Consider the following 22679-nt stretch of genomic DNA (forward strand, 5'->3'; position numbering starts at 1 on the left):
CTTCAGAAATAATTTTTACGGAAAATTAACTAACGACCAGAGACGTAACATTGTTCATTAACCGAATCAATCACTGAAATCACTCCTTCTTCTTCTTAGTTCCTGTCGTTCCTAGTGGAACATAGGGCTACAACAACACTTCACCGACGAAAGTGTTTTTGTTGCAGTTTCCGTAGCAGATTTTTGTTATCGGGGTGGAATTGCTAGCCCCACGCCCAAGTGGGCATGTTTGGTGCGACAAGGACGCGAACCCACGACACGATTGCGAGCCGAGTGACTTATCCACCGGGCCATGCCGGGCCCGAAATCACTCTTACAGCAATTTTATTGTGTGTTGAAGTCAGCTACTATATAAAAGGCCAAATAAACGACCTCGGAATAAAACAATCCCGAAAATCGCAACTCGCAAATGTTTAAAAAGGTATTTAAGAAAAACAAGCCAAATTTCGCTTATTAAAAGCGGACTTGGCAACATTGCTCTTGACTCAAGTTTGAGATAAGAATGCTGCCAATGTAAAAAGAGAGAAAAGAGTTAGGCCACATTATTATAATCCACAGAAATAAGGGCAAATAAACTAAAGTTTGGGCTTTGACATGAAATTTAATTTTTTTTTTGTTTCTATCAATATATCTATCACTCATGTGAAATTCTATAAACAAAACTAATATGTAAATTGTCAGCCACATTATCTACACGTTTAGAACAATTCACTTTCTTTATTTTGCAGCATAGGCTTTTAATTTAACGCCATCTATAATAAGCCTAGGAGTAGTTTCGTACATAAACATCACAACAAATTTCTTTATTATTATAAACATTTAACATTAAAGCAAAGCATTAGACACTTTGTTTATTTAATTTTTGTATATAGATTTCAGTGATGTAATTTTTCTTTTAAATGTTTCATTAGAAAAGTGCAAATGGGTAGTTTTGTTTTTTCTTTTTTTCTTTTCGGGCTTAGGCTTAACCTTAAGGGTGATCATATAATTTAGGCTTAAGTGGAAGCCAGTTTTTGAAATGATAAAATTGATGTTACCCATTATATGACGTTAAATAAATGTTAATACATTCTGGTAGTTTTCCAACTATATGACTATGGATGAGGGTCATCAAGAAATTATCTGTGATAAGCCTAGTTGTCAACAGTTAAGAGAGGTAAGCAAAGGTGTTACATCAATACTAACATTACAATTAAACGTGCACTGTAACTGAAGCAAAACTAGTGTTAGCCAGTGTTGTTATGATAATAATACTATTAGTTTTACTATTGATAGTATAGTTTTAACAGTACTATATTGATAAATAATGTTATAATTATAAGTTGTCAATGATAAATTGCTAACCCAGTACTTTTCTCCTAGTATACTCTAAATTACACTATCTCTGTAGTTATCATGCCTTTAGGCTTTAGTTTCACTTTCACTGTTTCAGACAATATTATTATTCGTCTTGGGGACTTGCCCTGGGATTAATATAAGTTATAATTATATTTCAATTGTTGTGAAAGAACTATCTTAATTACTGGAGAAGAGGGAAACAAGCAACAACCATTTTTAGACCAAAAAATATAATTTTTTGTATTTTTTTTAGCTAGAACTTATAAAATATTCATCCTTTTGGCATAATATTATTGTGAATCTGCTCGTTTGTTAATTTTCAGTATAAATTATTTCCGAGGTACTTCAGCGATACAAGTCCTTTCTTAATTAAAACTAGTTTATTCTTTCTCGATACAACTTTGTGATACAAAAAGTTTCCACAGTCACATTAAACTTAACAACCTTTATAATGCATGCTATAAATCACAGTGATTCACACACTTTACTTAAGGTGCCTACTGTTCACTTGACTCAGTTATCTCTGTCTGCATATCTATCTATTGCTGGCTTTGTTTGCATGGCTTATATACTAAAAAAAGAGGGTGCCTGGCAAACACTTGGACATTCGCGAGGTTCCTCGATAAGTCATGATCCTTCTAGAAACTCCAGTGCGCATGCTCCCAACGTTGTGTGACTTCCGCTATCATAACAATATTAACTTAAGTGTTTTGACATGGAACTTCCATATTCCTACACAGCTTTTAATTTTAATTATTCAGTTATTGTACCTTAAAAAAGATGTTTATGAAACCATTGTGTACGAGAAAGACTTGCTGATAGCATTGGCTCTATATAATATTTAATGAATTAATAATCATGAAATTACTAAATAAATAAGTTAGATATCAAATAAACAAAAATTTTTTCTTATTCATATACACAATTAGTGTGAAAAAGAATTGAAAAGCATTTAGCTTTTTAAAGTATGCTTTAATTTCTAAGTGCAACCAGGCCACATGACATCATAGCCTTTAAAAGAAAAAAAATATTAAATGATTTTTGATATTCAACTCTCACACAAACATAATTAAATGAAAATGTCTTACTTTTATAAAAAATGAAAATGCTTATAGATTCTTTTTGGCATAAAAATGTTTCTTTTTGTTTCTTTATTCTCCTTTTTTGTAATTAGATACCATGGTTGTGAACTAAGAAAATCTAAAGTTTTATTTATATTCTTATGAAGTAAAATTTTTTCATGAGTCAAAAACATTTATCCAACAATTTAAAAACATTTAGTCATAGGTAAGCTCTTGCTTAAGGCTAAATAAACTAATATTATTTCTTTTTTTATAACTAGTTACTAATTATTAGTTAGTTTTGTCCTACATTGTGTCTTCTAAGCTGCTGCTATTTTCAGGGAAACCACAAGAAGGACTTTCTGTGTTGATAATGACAGGAACTTAACCTGGGCCTTTGATGGAAGGCTGGTGCTTTATCCACTCAACTGGGGTCTCCCCATTTGGAACTTTAATGAACCATTTGAAAACTTTTTCACATTTCTATTCTCATATGTGGTTCATTGTAGTATTATTCCAATTTATTGTATGGTCTTTGTTTCTAGTTATTACAGATAAATAGGTTTTACTGTATCTTGAATGTTTATTGTTTTCCCAAGTTCTAATTTTTTTTCCCAGTGTATTGGAATCCACATTCACAGAGGTTTTTTAAGTGGTGTTTTTCATCTTCATTGGATCTTTAGGTAATTGGATGTACTAACTGTGGTTGTATTGTATTCTGGTTTCTGAATACTGTTCTAAATTTATGCTGTCAGAGAGACCTCCGACATAGGAAAATATAGCTGTATATTGGTAAATTTCTTCCTGCATATTCCTGGTGTTTATCTTCTTTATCGAGTGTTCCAGTTATCAATTGTTGAAAGTTATAGTTTTGTTACTTTTTTTTTCCAATTTTCTAAAACACATTTACCTCATCTCACATCTTAGCTTTATCCAGACAAAAGTTTCTTTTCTATGCCCATCTAAGCATTGTTGTTAATCATACCTCACTTGCTTCAACCTTTATAGCCCACTATATTGCACAAAGCAAGTTAAATCTTGTGATTCTCTCTACCTATATCAATCCACTCCCTATCCATTTGGGATTGATAATTTTTCCAGTCTCGAAAAAAGTGAATATGAAATAATGACTGGGAGCTCATATATAGATCTGGTATAAAGGGTGTATTGATATAGTTGAAGAGAATCACAATATTTAACTAGCTTTGGGCAATATAGTGGGGTATAAAGGCTGGAGTAAGTGAGGTAAAATTCATACCAATGCTTAGATGGGCAGAGAAGAGAAACTTTTGTTGGGATAAAGCTAAGGTGTGAGAGGAGGTAAGTATTACCGGAAATACCTTTTCGATATAGGAAAATGTTAACTTGCAAATATTGTTCTTTCTGGAATAACTAAGTGGTGGCCTGTGATGTCTGTCTTTACACTGTTTAGGATGAAAAACACCATTTACAATGTCCTGTGAATGTAGGTTTCAATACATTGGAGAAACAAAAAAGACCAACGAAAGTTGTAATTCAGGAGAATATGTCTCTGTAATACCAATCTCTCTGCAATGTTCCATTATGTCAGAGAAGACCGTTTGATAAATTAGAATAATACTAAATTAATAAAATATGAACAATGCTGGATAAAATAAGCCTTCTATATCCTCATAAATAATAACAAAGCATAGAAGTAAACATTAGCTCAATACATCTCTTTAAAACATTCACATAATTAGTTTATTCAAATTGTAAAGGGGAGAGGAAGACCACATTCAAGTGGATAATGCACCAAACATCCATCAAAGAAGACTTAGGATCAAAACGTGGCCACTACCAACACAGCAGTAATCCTTCTCAGGACTTTCCTGAAGATAGTAGCAGATTAGCAGTTGAAACATAAGATAAAACTAGGTAGTAATTAATATCTAGTTTTATACTTAAAAAAAGATTGTTACTGATTAATAATTAGCCTTAGGTGATTGTATAGGCCACTAACTATGATAAAGAGTAACAGTTTTAGTGTTACACATTGTTTTGTTTTAAACTTGCTTATATTTAGAATTAAGACAATTTATTCATAAACTTATTTCTGATAAAATTGAATATTTCTACATTTTGTACTTAAGCAAAAAGAAGTCTAGTAATTTTTTGTATGATTGGAATATTTAAATTGGTGATTATTTAAGTAAAACTCTTCTGTTGATTGTATGTGTACATTTATTTGATATTTTTGCCGATGAAAACAAATCATTGATGTTTATAGTATTTTGTGTGTTTACAAAGGTTATTTGAAATAAGAGATAAAATCATTTTTATGATGTGTACATGTTTCAGTTTATGTATAAAACTAGAGTTTTATCAATTTACAAAAAATAGTTCTATTCTCTCTACAGATGTATGTATACCGAGCAAATATATAATACCTAAACATTTCTTTCAGTATAAGATGATAATTTCCACTATAAACTGCAAAGTTAAACTTGACCTGTAACCTATGCAATTGTAAGACTTAGTTTTAATTCAGTAGTTTGTTTTAAGAAAGTTTATTTTTTTACATGTACAAGAAAGCTTATTGACTATGAAATATAACCTAAAGAGCACATCTAATAAGAGAAATATTTCAACAAGAAATGGGTATTTTGAAATATATATAATAAAAACAGTAATTACTTTTGAATTATTTTTCTGAAGGTTTAATTGTTAAATTACAGATGTTGGATCAAACCAAAAAGGAAGAGGCATTAAAATTTGCTGTCTTAAAACAAAAAATTATATCAACTGAGTAAGTACACAAATGATAAGATATATGCATGTTGTGGTATGTTTTTATTTGAATTATTTGAATCATGAAAACAGTATCAAAATTCTTATAAAAAGAAAACGTTAATTTGAAAATATCTGTCCTCAATATTGTAGTTAGCTGTAAACAATGTAGATTGTCAAGTTATATCAAACTTAACTAGTAGACATGCAGATTGCTAGTAATAAAATTTTCATGATATCTTATTAAAATCTATTCAAAGATAATAGTTACCAAACAGTCACTATGTTAAATAATAATTAACTTTTATTCTAAAATACTTGGCAAAATGAATTTGTTGAATATTAGTAAAATAGTACATATTTAGCATGTATTACTCTGACCTTTTTATGCTTTTGTCATTCTTTAATCTAATGAATTTTTTCCAACATTTCATTTTTCTTTCAATGATATATTTTTTGAGCCACACAGTTTGTTTAAATTATAAATTTTTGTTTTACAGCCTTTTTATTATATTGATATATTTAAATATGTGAATATTTGAATCTTTTAATTGCAATTTTTATGACTAGTTGAGATGAAAAATCACTTGCAAATCATTACAAACCACACTTCATTACATCTCCTTTGATTTTGGAGAATGTAATCATCTCTTATTAGTGGATGAAAAAGTTAATTTTTATTATTGATTGTTTGTAAATGTATACATTATCAATTTCAAAAAGTATATTAATAATTATAAATGTAATAATTATTTTAGTTTTGGAAGTTGTTCGTATTTTTGAGAATTATTCAGGATAACCAATAAAGTTTTCTGTAAATGTTCCAGTCACATTAAGTAATTAAATATGACCAATTATTGCTGACAATTATGGTTGTTAAACACAATGGAAAAAAATCCCTTCAATGAAAAGAAAAATTTCAGAGCATCATTAGAAACCTAAAAATGTCCAATACTGTCTCCTAAATAACCTTTGATTAAATTTACCCCTATGACTCTTGACCTAATATATTGCCTTCCTTATGTACACATTCTCATCAACTGGCTAAATTTCTAGTCCTGTTACTCCAGTCCCTTACTACCAACAAATGTACTGTTAATGATTTATTGTATTTTGTTAATGAAATTGCCTCACTTCACACTCAGGAAGATTGCTTTATGATTAGCTTTTACATTACGTCACTTTTTACCAACTATTCCATTAATGAAACTATCCAAATCTGCTTTTCTTAGCTTTTTAAAAATGACTTAAAGCCAATGTTCTCTAATTTTTCTTTGTATTGGGTAGACTACAAACTCCTCTGAACGTTAACTTTCTGTCCTTGTGCAGTTTTGGTTTCCATAATTTCCAAAAGCCTTACCTCTTTAAAAGCTGAACAGCAACTTTTTGAGGGGCTTTTGACATCTATACTTCTGCCTTTTGTTTGGACTTGGTACTGTTTAAATTGTAAGCCTATGTCTCCCACACAATGCCCATGTCACACTATCCACCCCCACTTTGCTCATGGAACAAATATTTAAAATTAATTGTAATAACAAATTGAACTAAGTTAATGTATAATAGATTTATTATAAAGTAGTATATAAGTTTTATTGATAAATTCCATAACATTATAGATTTTTTCCCCCAAATTGAGTACTTCCTGTTTACAATAGTTTGTTTTTTAAAGGTACATATAGAAGTAATATTTTCTGACAAAGAAAAGTCCTTTCTAATTGTCTGCAACTATATCTTATATTCTTTGAATGATAATAATTGGACCAAATATTGTAGAAAGACATAAAGTAAAATACTTTATTTGTCTTAATAATTGATTAAATTTGCTAACAATTGAAATTGTTGGATAGTTTAAAAAATAGATGCATGTTTTCAATCAGAATGATTATTTTCAGAGAATGTTGTGATACATAATGTATATATATATTAAAGTGTATATGTTATAAAGTAAATTCTTGTCCAGACAAATAACATCATAACTTATGTATACATAAATGTACTAAAAATAATATTTATACAACAAACTCAGTTCAGCTATTAATAGTAAGTGTACACTTGTGTAAGGTGTGTCATATGATGATGAGTAACCACGCTTGTATGCAACCATATTTTTTCCTCTGACTCTCAGGCACATGGTTATACGTAATGCAAGTTGTCTGCCATTTTTAAAACTTAGAATCTGTTTTGCACTTTTTGTATTTCACTAATTTAGTATATATTTTGGTATTCAGTGTATAGTAAAGTATCTGATATTTAAGTCAAATAGAAATTATTGCTGTAACATTACAAGTTAACAGGTTTGTTTTTTTGTAAATGAAGTTGTTTGCAAAGTGTACTTTCATGGACAAAAACATAGTTATAGGAACATATATTTTTAAACATTTCTCTTCTTGTTTAGCCACTGCCTTCAAAATGGTTTTAACACAATTATTTTTCTATAGAGCTGGGTAATTAATTTGTAATTAGTATAATCGACTTCCTGTGAGAGTCAATGACTTTGATCATTGCTACTTAAAATAATTAATTGAAATTATGATTAAATTCATTAATATCTTGAAAATAATCAACTAATCAAAGTAATGTTCACAGTTATTACTATTTTTGATTACTCTATCTGGTAATATAAATAGCACCATTATGATTTTTCATTAATTTAAACTTGTTCAGCTTAATCGATTAGTGTCATGATTCATGAAAATAATCAACTGATTGAAATTAGACTTTCCCTTTATTACTATTTTTATCATTCCAACCATCCAAGTAATCTAGATGTTGCAATTATGTTTATTGTTAAACACAAAGCTACACAATGGGCTGTCTGTGCTCTACTTACTGTAAGCATTGAAACCAAGTTTTTAGTATTATATGTTGTTGTTTTTTAGCCATCTTTTGTGAGAATCATAATTTTTTTTCTTTTAGCTATCAAAATTTGAATAATCAATTGGTTAAATGTAATCATTTAATAAGCTTGACAATATTAGCCAATTACACTAATTGTCTAGATCTATTCTCATGTGTGATTTTTTTCTTTTATTGATTATTATTTGTAATATCTGATTATACTTGAACACTTTTATATGTTTTCTTGCCCACAGAAGTAAGTTTCAAGATGACTGGGGAAGATGGAAAAATAATTTAATTAGTGTTTGATTGTTGCATAGTCTTAATGTTTACTAATAATAAGTGTTTTGGTTCATAAGTAGTTTGTAGCCTAATTTGTGTCTGTAATATCATTCAGTATTACTTTGTTTCTAATGATGATGATGATTGTTTTTAATATGTATTTATATTTCATATATTTGTTTCTTTTAGTATACTCATCAGGAAGTACAGTGCCAAACGTCAAGATATCCTTTTTTAGAGCTTCTGTTTTATCAGATATAATTGTGTTTATAGTTTTATCTCATTAATGTAAAGTCGGGTTTCACTGAATTATTTTAGATTAGCACATTACTTGCAAACAAGTTAAAGAAACAAAATTTTATTGATATATATAATACTGTGTACTCACATCCTTAGTCCAACACAACAGTTGCTACAATATCATTTGTCAGGTGTAAAAAAAAAAAATTATTCCAATACTGCCATAATGTCAAATTCTGTATAATCTCATTCTGCAGCCCTTATAACAAATGCAAAGAGATAAAAGATAAACATATTGAACACTAACATTAACTAATAAAACTTGCAGAAAACCTTTCATTTTCCACAGCTTAATTGTCAAAGGCTACTAAGTTTTTCAGTTTACAAATGGAGATAAAATGTTCAATGTAGCCTGTGAGACCCAAAAAAATTATGATTTAAGATAATTATACAACTTTTGAAGGTTATATTTATTTTAAATGTGTTAAATATTGTGATAAAATTCTACTTGTAGTAGAATGTCCTTTGTAAGACACAGCAGGATTCAACAATTATGTTTGTGGATATTATTTCAAATAATTCGAAATTATTATAATTTTTAAGGGACAAACTTCAACAGCTATTCAACATTATTAAGGAGTTGACTTTTGGCAGTTTTTATAGTTTTCAATAATAATCCTAAAATAAAACCTATTGACGTGCCTAAAATTCAAGCTGTTGTGTTTCCTTAACTTTTCTATACAATGTGATCATCAGAGTCAACGATTAGAGGATATGTCAAAACTTGTGGATCAGCTGAGAAGGTAAGTTTTATGTATGGTATTTTCATTTGCAACTAAAGATTAAAAATCTTTAATAATCTATATCATTTCATGCAATGAAACATTTTATCTCAACAATTGTTTTATCCAGTTTTTATAGTTTTAGTTTTATGGATGTGTCAAATGTCATATCAAATGTGTTTTTGCTTGTTACAGTGTGTATATTTTGACAGTGTAAACATTATAGCATAAATTTTAATTGAAAAATAGTGCATTATAGAAAAGTAACTCCACAACATTTTCCATAATTCCCATAATAAAATGGTAGTTAATGGATAAATAAAATGAAACAAAGGTCATAATATTTAATAAAGTTAAGATTTCATTTTATATTTTACAACAATAAACCAGTTTTAATTATGACATTGTTTCATTTGTACTATGTAGTACATACAAAACATAATCAAATATATCAAATATGAAGGTCCACATCAAATCCTACAACATTGGATTTATAGATTCCTGCCAACTTGTGATCCTGACTATGGGCTATTTGTCTTTGTTAAAAAATTGACGAACTCCACGATGACAGCCTCAACCTTCACTTTGCCATCTTTGCCTAATGCAAGTTCTACCTTTTAATTTTAATCATGATTAAAATCTTAGAGCCCTCCTAAGTTCAAGAATCTAAATCCATGAACTATTAATCAGAAACCCCCTCGTTAGCACAGTTATTAAAAGCCCACTCTAGGTAAATGTAATCCATATGAGTGTGATGAAGGGGGGTTATCAGTATCCTTGAACAACCCAGTTGGGGAAAGTTTCTTTCCCTCTAAAACTAGAAAGAGAAAATATAAAGATGCTGTATATTGGCCATAAAGTATGAGAATCAGTGAGTCTTGAAAATAGCCTTTGAAATAATGAAAAGGCCTTAAATTTAGTTCTTGTAAAGATGTACAAACATTAGATTTTTATTTTATACCAGAATTCATAATGCTTTATTTATGGTAACCAAAGGCTTATCCGAAGTGTTATTAAAATATATTTACATGGAAGTGTGTGTGCTAATGTGTCTATGTGATTTTTATTTAGATGAACATTTAATTCTATAAAAATATATTTTGAATACAGAATGGATAGATAGATATTGATAGGTAGAAAACAAACATAAACATTACATATGAAAATTAATTTTTCAGTTATTATTTTTATTGTTAATTTGAAAAGAGCTTACATATTAATATTAAATATGGTTTTATGTATTTATTTTGTTAGGAGTAGATCAAAATTGGATTACCTTGTTGCTTTAAAGATTGTAAGGCTGAAATTTACTGAACATCAATAAATGCAGTTTAATGATACCTTAAGAGGCATGTAAAGATTTTAAAAAATATACATAAATTAAATATTAGAAAGAATTATGTTTTTTAAAATTCAAATAAGTTTTTTTATCAGTTGTACATAGTAAAACTTTTGGTTATTTTGTTCACAACGTTGTGGATAAACTAAAAGTTTTATTATGTATAACCGATAAAAACAAAACAAAAAAACTTGTGTATAAAATATACATAGTAGTATACCTAAAACTATAACCTATACATTTTCAAAATAATTGTTTAATTGGATTTGAAAAAATAACCACATTTATTGTTATTTTTTGAATGCTTTATAGTGACTGTGCCAAGTATGAGGCTGAACTCAGTCGTACTTTACAAGAAATGGAGCCACTGAAGAAGGTCTGTAAAATTCTTAGTTTAAATCTACAGTTTTTACTTATTTTGATAAACAACTATTATGTCTTTTATAATTTATATGATGAAAGTCATTTAGAAATAAGAGCATGCATATATACATGTAGTAGCTATTCAGTTCCTGTAATTTTTAGAAACACTACCTACTTCTTTGTACCACTAAAAGCTATTATCTCACTTACAACTGCCACAGAATTTTCTGTGCATGCCACAAGCCTTGAACAAACTCCTACCTCTACATATGTCTATGTGTATTGCACCAACCTATGACATAATCATTGTAATGCTGTAGCTCTCCTCCAATAGGAGGGTGAAACAACTGCTGTTGGTAATCCCCATGAGCACTAGAACATGATTATAGGCTCATTCTTCCCTCAGCACTGCCAGTGTTCAGTGTGCTTTTTGAGTTTATAGTCTACTTAATGGGCTGCCTCTTTCTTCTTGCTTCATTGCTTTTGTTATTGTTGCATTTTTGTTCCATCAACCTGATTGCAACTTCATTTTTCTAGCCATTATACTTCTACTTAGGTTTCTTTCAACAACATATGCCATTTAAAATATATAAAAAATAGTCAGCACCAGATGTACTCTTGCCCTTACATCTGGCTGTTGTTTACTGTCTTTAGTCATTGTAACCCATTTCACTGACTCTAGGTGGAGACCAAATTTTAAATAATTTAACCTTATGATAGTGGTCCACAAACACTCTTCAGTGTTCTCCCCAGTACATACCCTTGCACAGGAGAACCCATATTTCTGCAGTCCTAAGCTACTTGGGATGTCAATATGGAAGGTTACCTTCCCCCAGCCACATCCTCCACGTGGCAAGAGATCATTTGGGCCCCTCCCTTCATTTGACAGGTAGGGCTGGGGTGTTCTCTGGGAGTGTAGTACAGGACACCCCATTATAGTATCTACCAAGTAGATCCTGGTGGATATGTTCAGGTGAGAGCTCCATCTCCCTTTACCTGTTGTTACAATATTTACCTCATATACATATTTCACCAAGACTGGGTGACCTAACACTCTAGCCATAATAGACGTGCACACACACACTAACGTTCCGCTCACATTACGACACATTACCACTGGCACTTGATTTACCTAATATCATTTACTGTTAATCTGTCTTTAATGCATTTGAAATATATCAAATAATATATATCAGAAAATAGAGGGAAAAGTGTTCCATGCTTAAGAAAGATACAGTTTCCCACCAGGTGCTTTCACTTTTTTTAGAATGAAGCTAATATTTTCAATTAGTCTGCACATGGCCCTCCACCATTTTCAGTGTGGTGCATAGAGGTAAGTAGCATTTCTGAAGTTAATGTTCTCCTTACCTGAAATTGTATTTTAGATAGGTACTTACATCTCTGTACCACCTTCCCACTTCCAGAACATTTTCTTTGTTTCATTAAGAACGAGCCTATTATCATGTGCTGGGGTTACTGCACATTGAGGTCATGTTGACCTACTGTTGGTAAAGAGCTACAGCATTATTGCAGTTACATTTTAAGCTGCTGTGGGGTATATGGGGGATGTTTTGTGAGGGCTAAGACCTTTGAATGACTTGCCTGTTGCACACCTGTGTTAATATGGGTGTGGGTGGGATCACTGATGCTCCACAACTCCTCAACTCTCATTTATGGCACCAAATAGTTGGTTGTGCATGCCAATGGCCATATTCCAATATCTCCGCTCAACAGTGGTGCAAAACTAAGTGAGAGGAACCAGTTTGATGGTGTGGCACTTTTGGGGACGTCACCCCTAAAGTGCATGAAAACTGGATATAGCAGAGGAGATGGAAGATCCCAACTACTTAGAGGGACAACAGCTCTGAAGGAGGTTGACAGCAAAGTGTGTGACACATCTAGGGCATAGTCTTGACACTTAGTAGGATGAGTAGCCAGTCACCTGTGAAGAGTCTGGGACCTCACACAGTATAAAGCCCAAAGATAGTCAATGTAGAGCCATGATACATAGAGTAGAAGTAGATACAGAGAGGGCTAGGTCCTCTGCAACCACTTCTGTTATAAACAATGACAGGGAAGAAGATGCCCTTGCCCAGAGAAGTAATCTACAAAATGACGAAGCTGATTTAAACTCAGTTGAGAGGTCAGCATCTGAGAAAGTTACATTCAATGGTAGCAGTTGTTTCTTAAAGATTATCAGAACAAATAAGATTCAAAGAACTTTGATTGAAGCCAAGGTGGAAGGCTGTAGAAAGAGAGTTCGACCGTGGAGAAAATTGGTAATTGTGTGACTAAGGCACAGAATAGACGGGCATGGTGAGTCTTGACATATAATCTCCTGGGTGGAGCAATTACAAGCAGATGATGATGCAATACACTTAGACATATAGGCATGAGAATGTGTCCAAGGCTTGTGGCCTGCATAAGAAACTGCATGACAGTTGTGCTCAAGGTGATAGCTCTTAATGGTGCAGAAAGGTAGGCATTTATTTGAAATACATTTTCAGATATTTTTTGCTGAAAATAATGTATTTTATTAGATTGAGATAGATATTTCAAGTTTGATAGAATTAATTATAAAATTCATTATTATGTATATATTTCCTCATCACCCAATTACTTAATTTTTGCATCATTACAAACTTCAAAAAGATTTCCATTCATTTATTTTTTTTAAAAACCTTGTTCTAATATTCAAAGTTTTTACAAATCAAATATTGTATTTTACTTTACAGTCGTATAGTGAATTTGAAGAGAAGAGACTAGAAAATGAAAAAAAACTAACAACTATTCAGGATAAACTAGCAGCTTCAGAAGTAAGGAGTCTTGTGCATTTATGTGAAAAATTAATTTGTGTTATTTGGGTAAATTAATGTCAAATAGAAGACTTAATATAAATATATGAACAAGTGCAACAAGTAACTAATTTCTCCATTGCAATTATGATTATAGGTAAGTAGTAAAGAATTTTTTATCTCTGAATATTACAGTATGATATAGTTCAAAAAAGTATTTGCATTGAATACTGTGGAAAAAGAAACAACTATTAGTTTGTATTATTGACAAGTTGGCTCAAAGCATATGTACTAAAACAGATATTCTTAATTCTTACATCTTGCTCATTGTTGAACTACATATTATTTTAAATTTCTTTTAATCTGCAGTTACATCGCATTATTGTTGTAGATGTATATTGTTTGAAAAATTACCAAAACTAGGCTTCAGATGCTTTTTTATATGCTGCTCTAAGTAATATGTAGCTGATTCTACATAATCTCATCCACAACAAGAATATGTATATTGACAAATAATGTAAGATTGTTGAAGTTTATTATGTTCTTTAGCATGAAAAGTTCTCAAGACTGATTTTAAAACTGTACACACTGAAATTTGTGGATAATTTGATTTGAAGATATTTTTGATTTTATTCCCCAAAACATAACTTTCTTTACCCATTAATGGGAGGCTGTGACTCGTGTCAGTAGGGTTAATAGAAGACTTATATAGAAGGACAGTTTTGGAACATCATAACTCGCTTTACAATGGGTATACACACCGTTTAAACATAATTTTGAAATGTTATTAAGTAATGATAGATTAAAATCATTTTTAAACAATACTTTTTTAACTTTCCCATTCTTTATGAAAATAATGATAGTCACTGGCAATTTGACAAGCTATATAAACTAATATGTTTATCAAATTGACCTTACATTTAACTGTAATAAGCTTTCAAAATTATTGTACAATCATATATACATTTATTTATGATACATTCGTATTTCTAAATGATCACCAAAACTGTTAATATCAAGATATAAAAAAACGACAAATTTGGGTCCATTTCTTCTTCAGTTGTAAACTTGATACAAGGATACTGTTTGTTTAGATACTCTAATTGTAACATCACATGTTAGTTCCTAAAAATAAAAAATCTGTCAACATACCTGTGGTATCTAACAGGCTTAAAACCATCTGGATAATTATTCAACCATTGTTTTTACTTTATAACAGAAAGATGTTTGCTAGACTAGGTGCTAATCTTGAGCTCATACCAACACCATCTATTTGATCATAAATACTACTATCAAACTTGAAATGAAATTTCTTAGTATTAAAATTTAATAACTTAATCCAGTTTTGTTGACTCTTCTACAGTGTTATAACTTTTAAAAACCAATTATGCTGCTATATGAATTATATCTTGCAAAGGAGTATTAGTGTGGAGAGTCAATATCAAAACTCTCATAATAAACTTGTTCATTAGATTGTAAATCTCAAAACTGTTCATAACTATATTTTCATTCTTTTCAAATACTTTAAGAAAATAATTAAAAACAAACTTGCAATTTTTGCAAAATTTAAATGTAGATATATAGTTATTAGTTACAAAGTATACAAGGATATCAGATTGGTAAGTTCTGTCTGTGGTATTTTATATAGTTTACCCAAGTTCACAAAAACAATTATCACATTAGGCCAATACTTTTGAATATAGGTGCCTATCATGAGAAACTTGAAGGATTTTGAATTCTTTAGACATATACAAACACCTAGACCAATAATGTGACAGGACTGCATATGAAAATAACTTTCTATTAAGAAGTAGTTACATCACAGTAAGATGTAGGAATCAGAGACTAGCCATATAGAAACTTAAACCAAAGTTGAATTCTATCTCATGAGCAATAGAAATCCCTTTAAAATTGACAGACTGAACATTCTTTTATTGTGTCAAAAAATCTTTTAAAAAACTATTTTAATGCATTTATTCTTTTAGCATTTAATATATTTTATATACCCTTTATTAAGTATAAATTGATTTTAATTTTGAACGCTGACTATAATTATATTCCCTTTTATGCTTCAAAAAGTATGTGAAAAATTATTTCTAAACCAACAGACATTTGTACAAAATTAATTTTATATATTTTATTTCTCTGTAATAATTTTTAAAGTACTCCTAATATAGAAATATTTAACTATGAAATTACAATATGTATGGATTTTTCCTGTCTATTTCTATCCATTTGAAAAAATTTCCAAGACACGGAAATATTTTACCATAATTCTGAAATTGTTTTCCAGAGAAAATAAATATTTAAACTGTTTTTATCTATGTTGTTCATTGCATATTTTAAGATATACTTCAGTGAAACAAAATACTTAATGATGGAAGAATTATTCTTATTAGTTTAAATTCTGTTTCAAACTTAAATATAAATATTAATTTACATCTAGCATATAGAAACTATTTTTATAACCAGTAGCACTTTTTGGAATTTTATATTCTGTCAGTCCCTTCATTTAATTTGTAACATATAGGGTTTGTAGTGGTCCTCGAAACACATGTTATTTCAAAATACTATTTTCCAAGCATGGAAGATCATGTAAATTTATGAAAATTGGACAGTCTCCAATCAAAAGTATCATTTGGGCAGTCATGCCATCTGTCAATGCAAAGTAGTTTTGCTGATGAACAGTATTGGGAACTTTCATGTCAGCATGGCTAGTATGAATTTTTATTGTGCTATCAGTGTGGCATCTTGCAGTTTTCATTGTTTCAAAAAGTGCAGTTCTTGTGCATGCACATGGTACTTGTTGCAAAATGGTAGCTCACTGAATAATTTCCTTAGAGTTTTCTGACTGTTTCTTATACCTAATAACAATTCTGATATTTAAAAATAATCTTGACAAACCTTCATTGGTGAAGTACGTGCAGTTTTTTGTTGTTGGAAAGTTGCTTGCGTTTCGTGGATCTCTTGCTAAGATTATTCTGAGGGTGATCTGCTGTGTTTTTATTCTCGATATTGAAAAAAGATTCTGAAAGTCATAGAATTTTGTTTGTTCTGGAGGCTATGAATTCTGATATATCTTGTGAAGTCTGTTCTTGATTCTTTGAAATCTATGAGAATTTTCCTCCACTAATAGGAAGCAGCCACATTTATATTTACACACAGGACTTTTTCTGAACTATTTGGACTAAGCATGGTTTAGTGGTTACTGTACTGGAATGTGAATCTGTGGGTCTGTGGTTCATGTCCTGTTGTTGCAAGATCCTCGAAATGGTCAAATCTCAGTATTCGATTAGAGTGCCCAAAGTGTTGATGTTGTTGCTGTTGAGTAGCTGCCTTTCTTTTAAAAATTTGAAACAGCTAGTGCAGTTAGCTCTTTTGTAGCTTTATGCAAATGAACAAACTTCTCAGGTGTTCTTTTATGCATCATTCTATAGTAGACTCCAACCTTGACCCCTGTCTCTCTCTTTTAATTAAATTGCTTTTTTATGGCTCAAAATCAGAAAGTCCTTTTTAGTGCCTTAGTTCTTTTATTTTACACTTTCTAAAAATCTGTTTTACAATATTTTTTTTTTCCTTTATGTTGAAATTGGTTTCTCTGGTATGAAGAAAGACAGTAAATATGGTCATGTGTTAGATCAAAGGCTATATACATAACTTTGTTTCTTTTTTCCCTGCTATTTTTTTTTTATCCTTCACATTCAGAATGGTATACCATCCTTATCATGTTTGAAAATTCTGTTTCAAGGACAGTATACATGATATGAACATTCATCTGCTGAAGCAGTCATATCACTTTCAACTTCAGTGTTCTGTTTTGTGTAGAATCTGTCTTTATCAGTCTATGTGCTTCATGGCAGTGAAACTTAAAAATTTTATACTCTTATTTTCCAGATACAGCTACAGTCACTAAAGTATGTCTCTATTCTTCTGTATTTCTGTTGTTCAATTGAATCTTAAGTATCCATTTTATTTGATCTTCAGCTTCTAGACTTCCTTTTTCAGAAATTTAAAACTCTTTTATTGATGTATGAATGTTTCCATTGCATGTTAAAGTTGACAACTACAGTTTGCTATATTTGTGCCAACTGATTATAATGCTATTAAGATAATTGTGTAAATACAGATATTTTTTTCTTTGATATCCTTAGTTTTCTAGCTCAAACTTTACTTTCAACTTTCTTGTTATTGGTTATTCTGTTTGTTGGCTTAGCTATGTCACTTTACTAGCCTGTTTTTAGGGTGCTGTGATCGTGGGACAGATGTAACTTCTAATATCTTGTCTGTAGGATTTGCAGATTAGACTTTTTTTTTCTTTTTTGGAATGTGTACTGTAATATTTTTTAATCAGCTCAACACTTATGTTGAGTATGCTTTTCAAAGAATATAAATTCAGGATTAGGTTACTAGATTAACAATTTTGATGTATTTTTGTTCTCATTTCCTTCTAATTATTTTCACCATAAACCTCCTCGGTCATTTTTTGCTAGTAATATATTTCTTACCTTGTGAGCTCTAATTCTGAGCTTTTGTTAATAGGCAAGTTGCCCCTCTTGTAGGATTGATAACATTCAATTCCTTTAGAATCGTTTATGTCTATGTGAAAGGTTCCAACTTTTTAACTTCCATTTGGATTCCTGTCCTTTCCTGGCATTAGTTTCTTCAGGTATCCAAATGTTTGCTATAGTTGATGTTCATTCCTCTATTATTTCAGCATCCTCTATCTTGTTTTTTTTCTTAAATAATTTTGTCTGGAAATTATTTAACTAAGGGGTTCCTATTTTTCTAGCTAAGTAGGCTGTTGAAATCATGAATTCATTTCATGAGCATTTTATTACCAACTATTTTCTGAGGTTAAACTGTGTCTTATTGTATTCTTGCTTCAAACTGTTTTAATCTTCAACAACTATATCTATTGTTGCGATTTTTCTTATGTCTTCCATGAATTTTTAATAATCTTTATTACTATTTGCCTGAAAACACTTTCACGTTGGGACATTTCTCTGATTTTAAAGGTTCTGACTTGCCTCCTTTCAAGCTGTTGACATCTTTTCTTGTATTGGACCATTCTGTTATTCCTGGTTCTCCTGCTTATAGATTATTTATACTGCCAATCATTAAAAGTGATTTAAAATTTTCTGGTTTCAGTATTGCAATGTATCCCACGAATTACTACTGGGGTCTCTTATGTATTTTACATAGAAAATGAACATTTCACCCAGTTTATTTGGCACTTTGTTCACAGTCAATGTTGTAACAGGCAAAAACCAAAAAATATGGGTCTGCTCTGAACCAATTGCTCTACTTCATTAAGTTGTAAAACCTCATGATACGTGGTATGCCTCTCTGACTTTTTTTCTTGGCACTCTTTTAATACTCTTCTTAAATTATTTCTAGTGAATTCATTGGACAGGTATGATATGTAGCTGGAAAGCTCCCAACATACTGTTAGTTACCCATTTAGGAACTTTACACTCTCAACCAAGTGTCAGCTGCATTATGTTCCAGTTTGAATCTAAGAATGGCATCATAACTTGAACATGGCCAGTTCCCTCCATGTGCCTAGCTTTCTTTATTGAGGTTTATACAAGCTTTTGCTTAATTTCTGACCTCATCTCATTTTCAGTGTGTGATCCTAGCTTATTATCCATCCAAAAATGTAAATGTATTTGAAATCTCCATTTTTAAAAATAATTGAAATCGAATAGTTAATTACTTTGGGATGGATTCACTTGCATTATGTCTGGTTTGTCTAAACAAATATGATGTATCATATACAGAAAATTACAGTCCCCTTTGGTGGCTTAGCAGTAAGTCTAACAATTCATGATGCTAAAATTTGAGTTTTGATACTCAAGGTAGGCAGAGCACATTTAGCCCATTGTGTAGTTTTGTGCTCAATAACAAACAATTAATATGGACAGATAATTCTTGCAGATCTCATAAGAGTATGAAGTATTCTTCAAAAATTAACAAAAAATGAAGTGATAGAAGAAACTTAATAAAACAACAGTACATCACTGTTATATTAGCTTATTGTTCATCCATGGTTATATAAATATTTAAATTCCGCTTTATTTCTCCAAGTGATTTATATAATAAAATTCTCAAACTAAGTATCATAATTGCAGTTATTTTTTTTCATTTTCTTTGTTTTAGATCATTATAAGACAGTAAAATTTAGACAAAAATTTCTGTTATGAAATTATTTATGTAACATTTATTGTAATAATAGCAGAAACCTTCACAACATTTCTGGTCAAATTGATATCTTTATTGCAACAGTAATTCTTTAAATACAGGATTACTACAATAATACAAAAGAATTCTAAACACAGACACTGAAATTTACAAGTCCATTCGTCTTAAGCTTAACTTTAGGTATGCCTTTACTAAGCATTAACACTGTAACTTGTGTATATATTTTTTTTTGCTTTAGTTTAGTTAGGGCTAAATTTTTTGTAGTTAATACTGTTAATAGATAAACTTACAATGTTATGGTAAGACCTAACATTATACTTTTTCAAAACTTTTAATATGTTGTACAAAATATTTACTAAAGTATATTTAAATCCACCTTTTGTTTATATCTGTTGAAATGAAGTGTGTATGTATGTGAGTTTGGATAGTGAAGTGGATGTGCATTTTCAGGACAGACAAAACTGAGTATTATTATAATAGATCTGTCAGTTCTCATTAACTTTCATTACACCACTGTAGCTCACGCATATAGTATACTGAATGAGTGATTTTGATGTGTAGTGTAATGATTTTATCACTGTATTTTTACTTTGAAAGTAAACATGTGGATTTTTATTTGTCCCATGTAATAATTTTTAATATGACCCTAAATATTTAAAAAGTACTGTCTTGTACTACTTAATTTGATAACCTGAGATTTTTTCAACATGTGAATTTCACAAGTAATGCTTTTTATCATTGTGTATTGAACTTTTATTTCAAATAATTTAGTTTTTAAACATTAGCATGAGGTTTTTTATACCTATATAGTGGTGGTAATTAGGCAGCATTTAATAAACCATTATTGAAAAATAAGGTAAACACATTAGAAATTTGAAAAAAGAAATGTGTAGAGTGCTAGATATGTAAAATACAAAAACTAGAACAGTGTTAATCAAAAACCTTTATTTTTCCTTCTTCACAAGCTGTTAACGGTATACCTTTTTTGCAAGCTCAAAATCATAGTGTCTGCTTTACAGAATTATGCAAAGTGTTTGCTCTTTATAATTTTCATTTTCCAAAACATGAATTACCTTCAATAAATTTGAAATAATATTATTTTTAAATTGCCTTTGCCCTGTTTTGTATTTTTTAGAACCTTTTTGTCATTTAGTATAATTTCTTATAATAGATATGGAGAAGGTATCACTATAAGTAAGAAGTTGCATGTTTTGGGGTTTTTCTCCCTTGAAAGACAATAACATTTTATACCTAATTTCAGGTACTTGTGCAGCAATATAAACTCCATGTACAGTCATTAGAACAAAATAGCAAACAGCAGAAATCTTTTGATTTTTTGGAGAAACAGTTGTAAGTTAATAAATATTTTGTAATTACGATTTATGAGTAGAATCTGTAGTATTAACTATCAGTAATTTAAAAATAATTTACAGTTTTCTTTGTGATTATTTCAAATAACAGCAAATATGTAAATTTCACAATTTGTACTTAATATATTTAAACAGTTATATTCAGTTGTGGCATATGTTTTTCTTAGTAAATGATATTTTAGGAAAGTTTTGTATTTTCTTTCACTTAAACATATATTGATGGTGAGCTCGAGGCTCCAGTAAGAATTACAAACTATGTTAATCGATATTTTATGATGGGGTAAAGTCCAGAAGTTTAGTTTTATTTTTTCAAATCAATTGTGAAGCAAGTTGTTAAATAGAATATGTCACATTTTCTGTTTTTTTTTCTTCTTCTTCTTCCCAGGAAGAAAAAAGACAAAGAACTAGAAAGAACTAAAGGTTAGTAAGATTTAAGCACTTCAAATTTCCTTATTATTTATAGTATTATTATTAGTGGTGTTTTGTTTTTGTTGGATTGTAATTTTATTTTTAAGATTAAAAACTTTTTTTTTATATTTGTGCAGGCAGATTTCTTATGCATTAATTAATAGTTCTGTGACTTTTTAATTCATTTTCACAATTATATATTGAACTTCATTATCCCATTGGACCTTTTTTCCCACACTTAGTGTTTTTTTTTATTAAGATGTGTTGGTTTTATAACTAGCCTCCTTTCTTTTTTTTAAGCAAATATGTTGTGAGCATTAAAAAAGGCATTTCTTTTTGTTTTGCATTTAGTTTCTATCTGGAACCATTAATTTGCTTGTTAATATTATTATTTGGATGATATAGCTGACATATTCCTAAATGTCATATTATCTCTCTCTCTTTCAGTTCAGATACTTGGTTTCTTAGTATAACAACTTACTCGTCATATTCTTTCTCCTTTTGATTGCTATCATGTCTTTACTTATCTTGGTACCCCCTCTTATTGTGAGTTCTCTTATTTGTTCAGAAAGTACACCCTACTCCTTTTACTAGGCTACTGTCTTCCCATTGTCGAGCTTGTTTCATTCACAAGTCTGTAAGGGTAAGGGCTTATCCTTCATTGCTTTGCTATCTTTTCACTTGGTGGCAAGTGTATTGAGACTTTCTTAAATCCTTAGTTGTTAAACCATATGAAAATTCCTTAGTTCTGCCTTGTACCTTCCAGTATGATCTAATTTACATTACTCCTTACATATTCCAGTTTTGAAGTTGATTTCCTGCCAACTTCATTTCTGTCTTTGTGCTTTCTCTTTGAAAGTTTTTAGTGCAAATTCTTTTCAACAGGTTAATCCATCTTCTGTTTAAGACTTTTT

The 22679-nt window shown here is 30.1% G+C and overlaps 1 protein-coding gene across 1 annotated transcript; it reads left to right on the forward strand.

Annotated features, from left to right (window-relative positions):
- Positions 1-948: 948 nt before the first annotated feature.
- Positions 949-21341, forward strand: LOC106460703. The gene is made up of 7 exons (XM_013920438.1): positions 949-1156; positions 5096-5166; positions 8457-8491; positions 9250-9310; positions 10941-11004; positions 13727-13807; positions 21249-21341. Exons 1-7 carry the CDS (start codon positions 1091-1093, stop codon positions 21339-21341), a joined length of 471 nt encoding a protein of 156 aa, XP_013775892.1. The 5' UTR covers positions 949-1090.
- The last annotated feature ends 1338 nt before the right edge of the window (positions 21342-22679 follow it).

The sequence above is a fragment of the Limulus polyphemus genome, unplaced genomic scaffold (genome assembly GCF_000517525.1).
Source record: "Limulus polyphemus unplaced genomic scaffold, Limulus_polyphemus-2.1.2 Scaffold818, whole genome shotgun sequence".
NCBI lineage: Eukaryota > Metazoa > Arthropoda > Merostomata > Xiphosura > Limulidae > Limulus > Limulus polyphemus.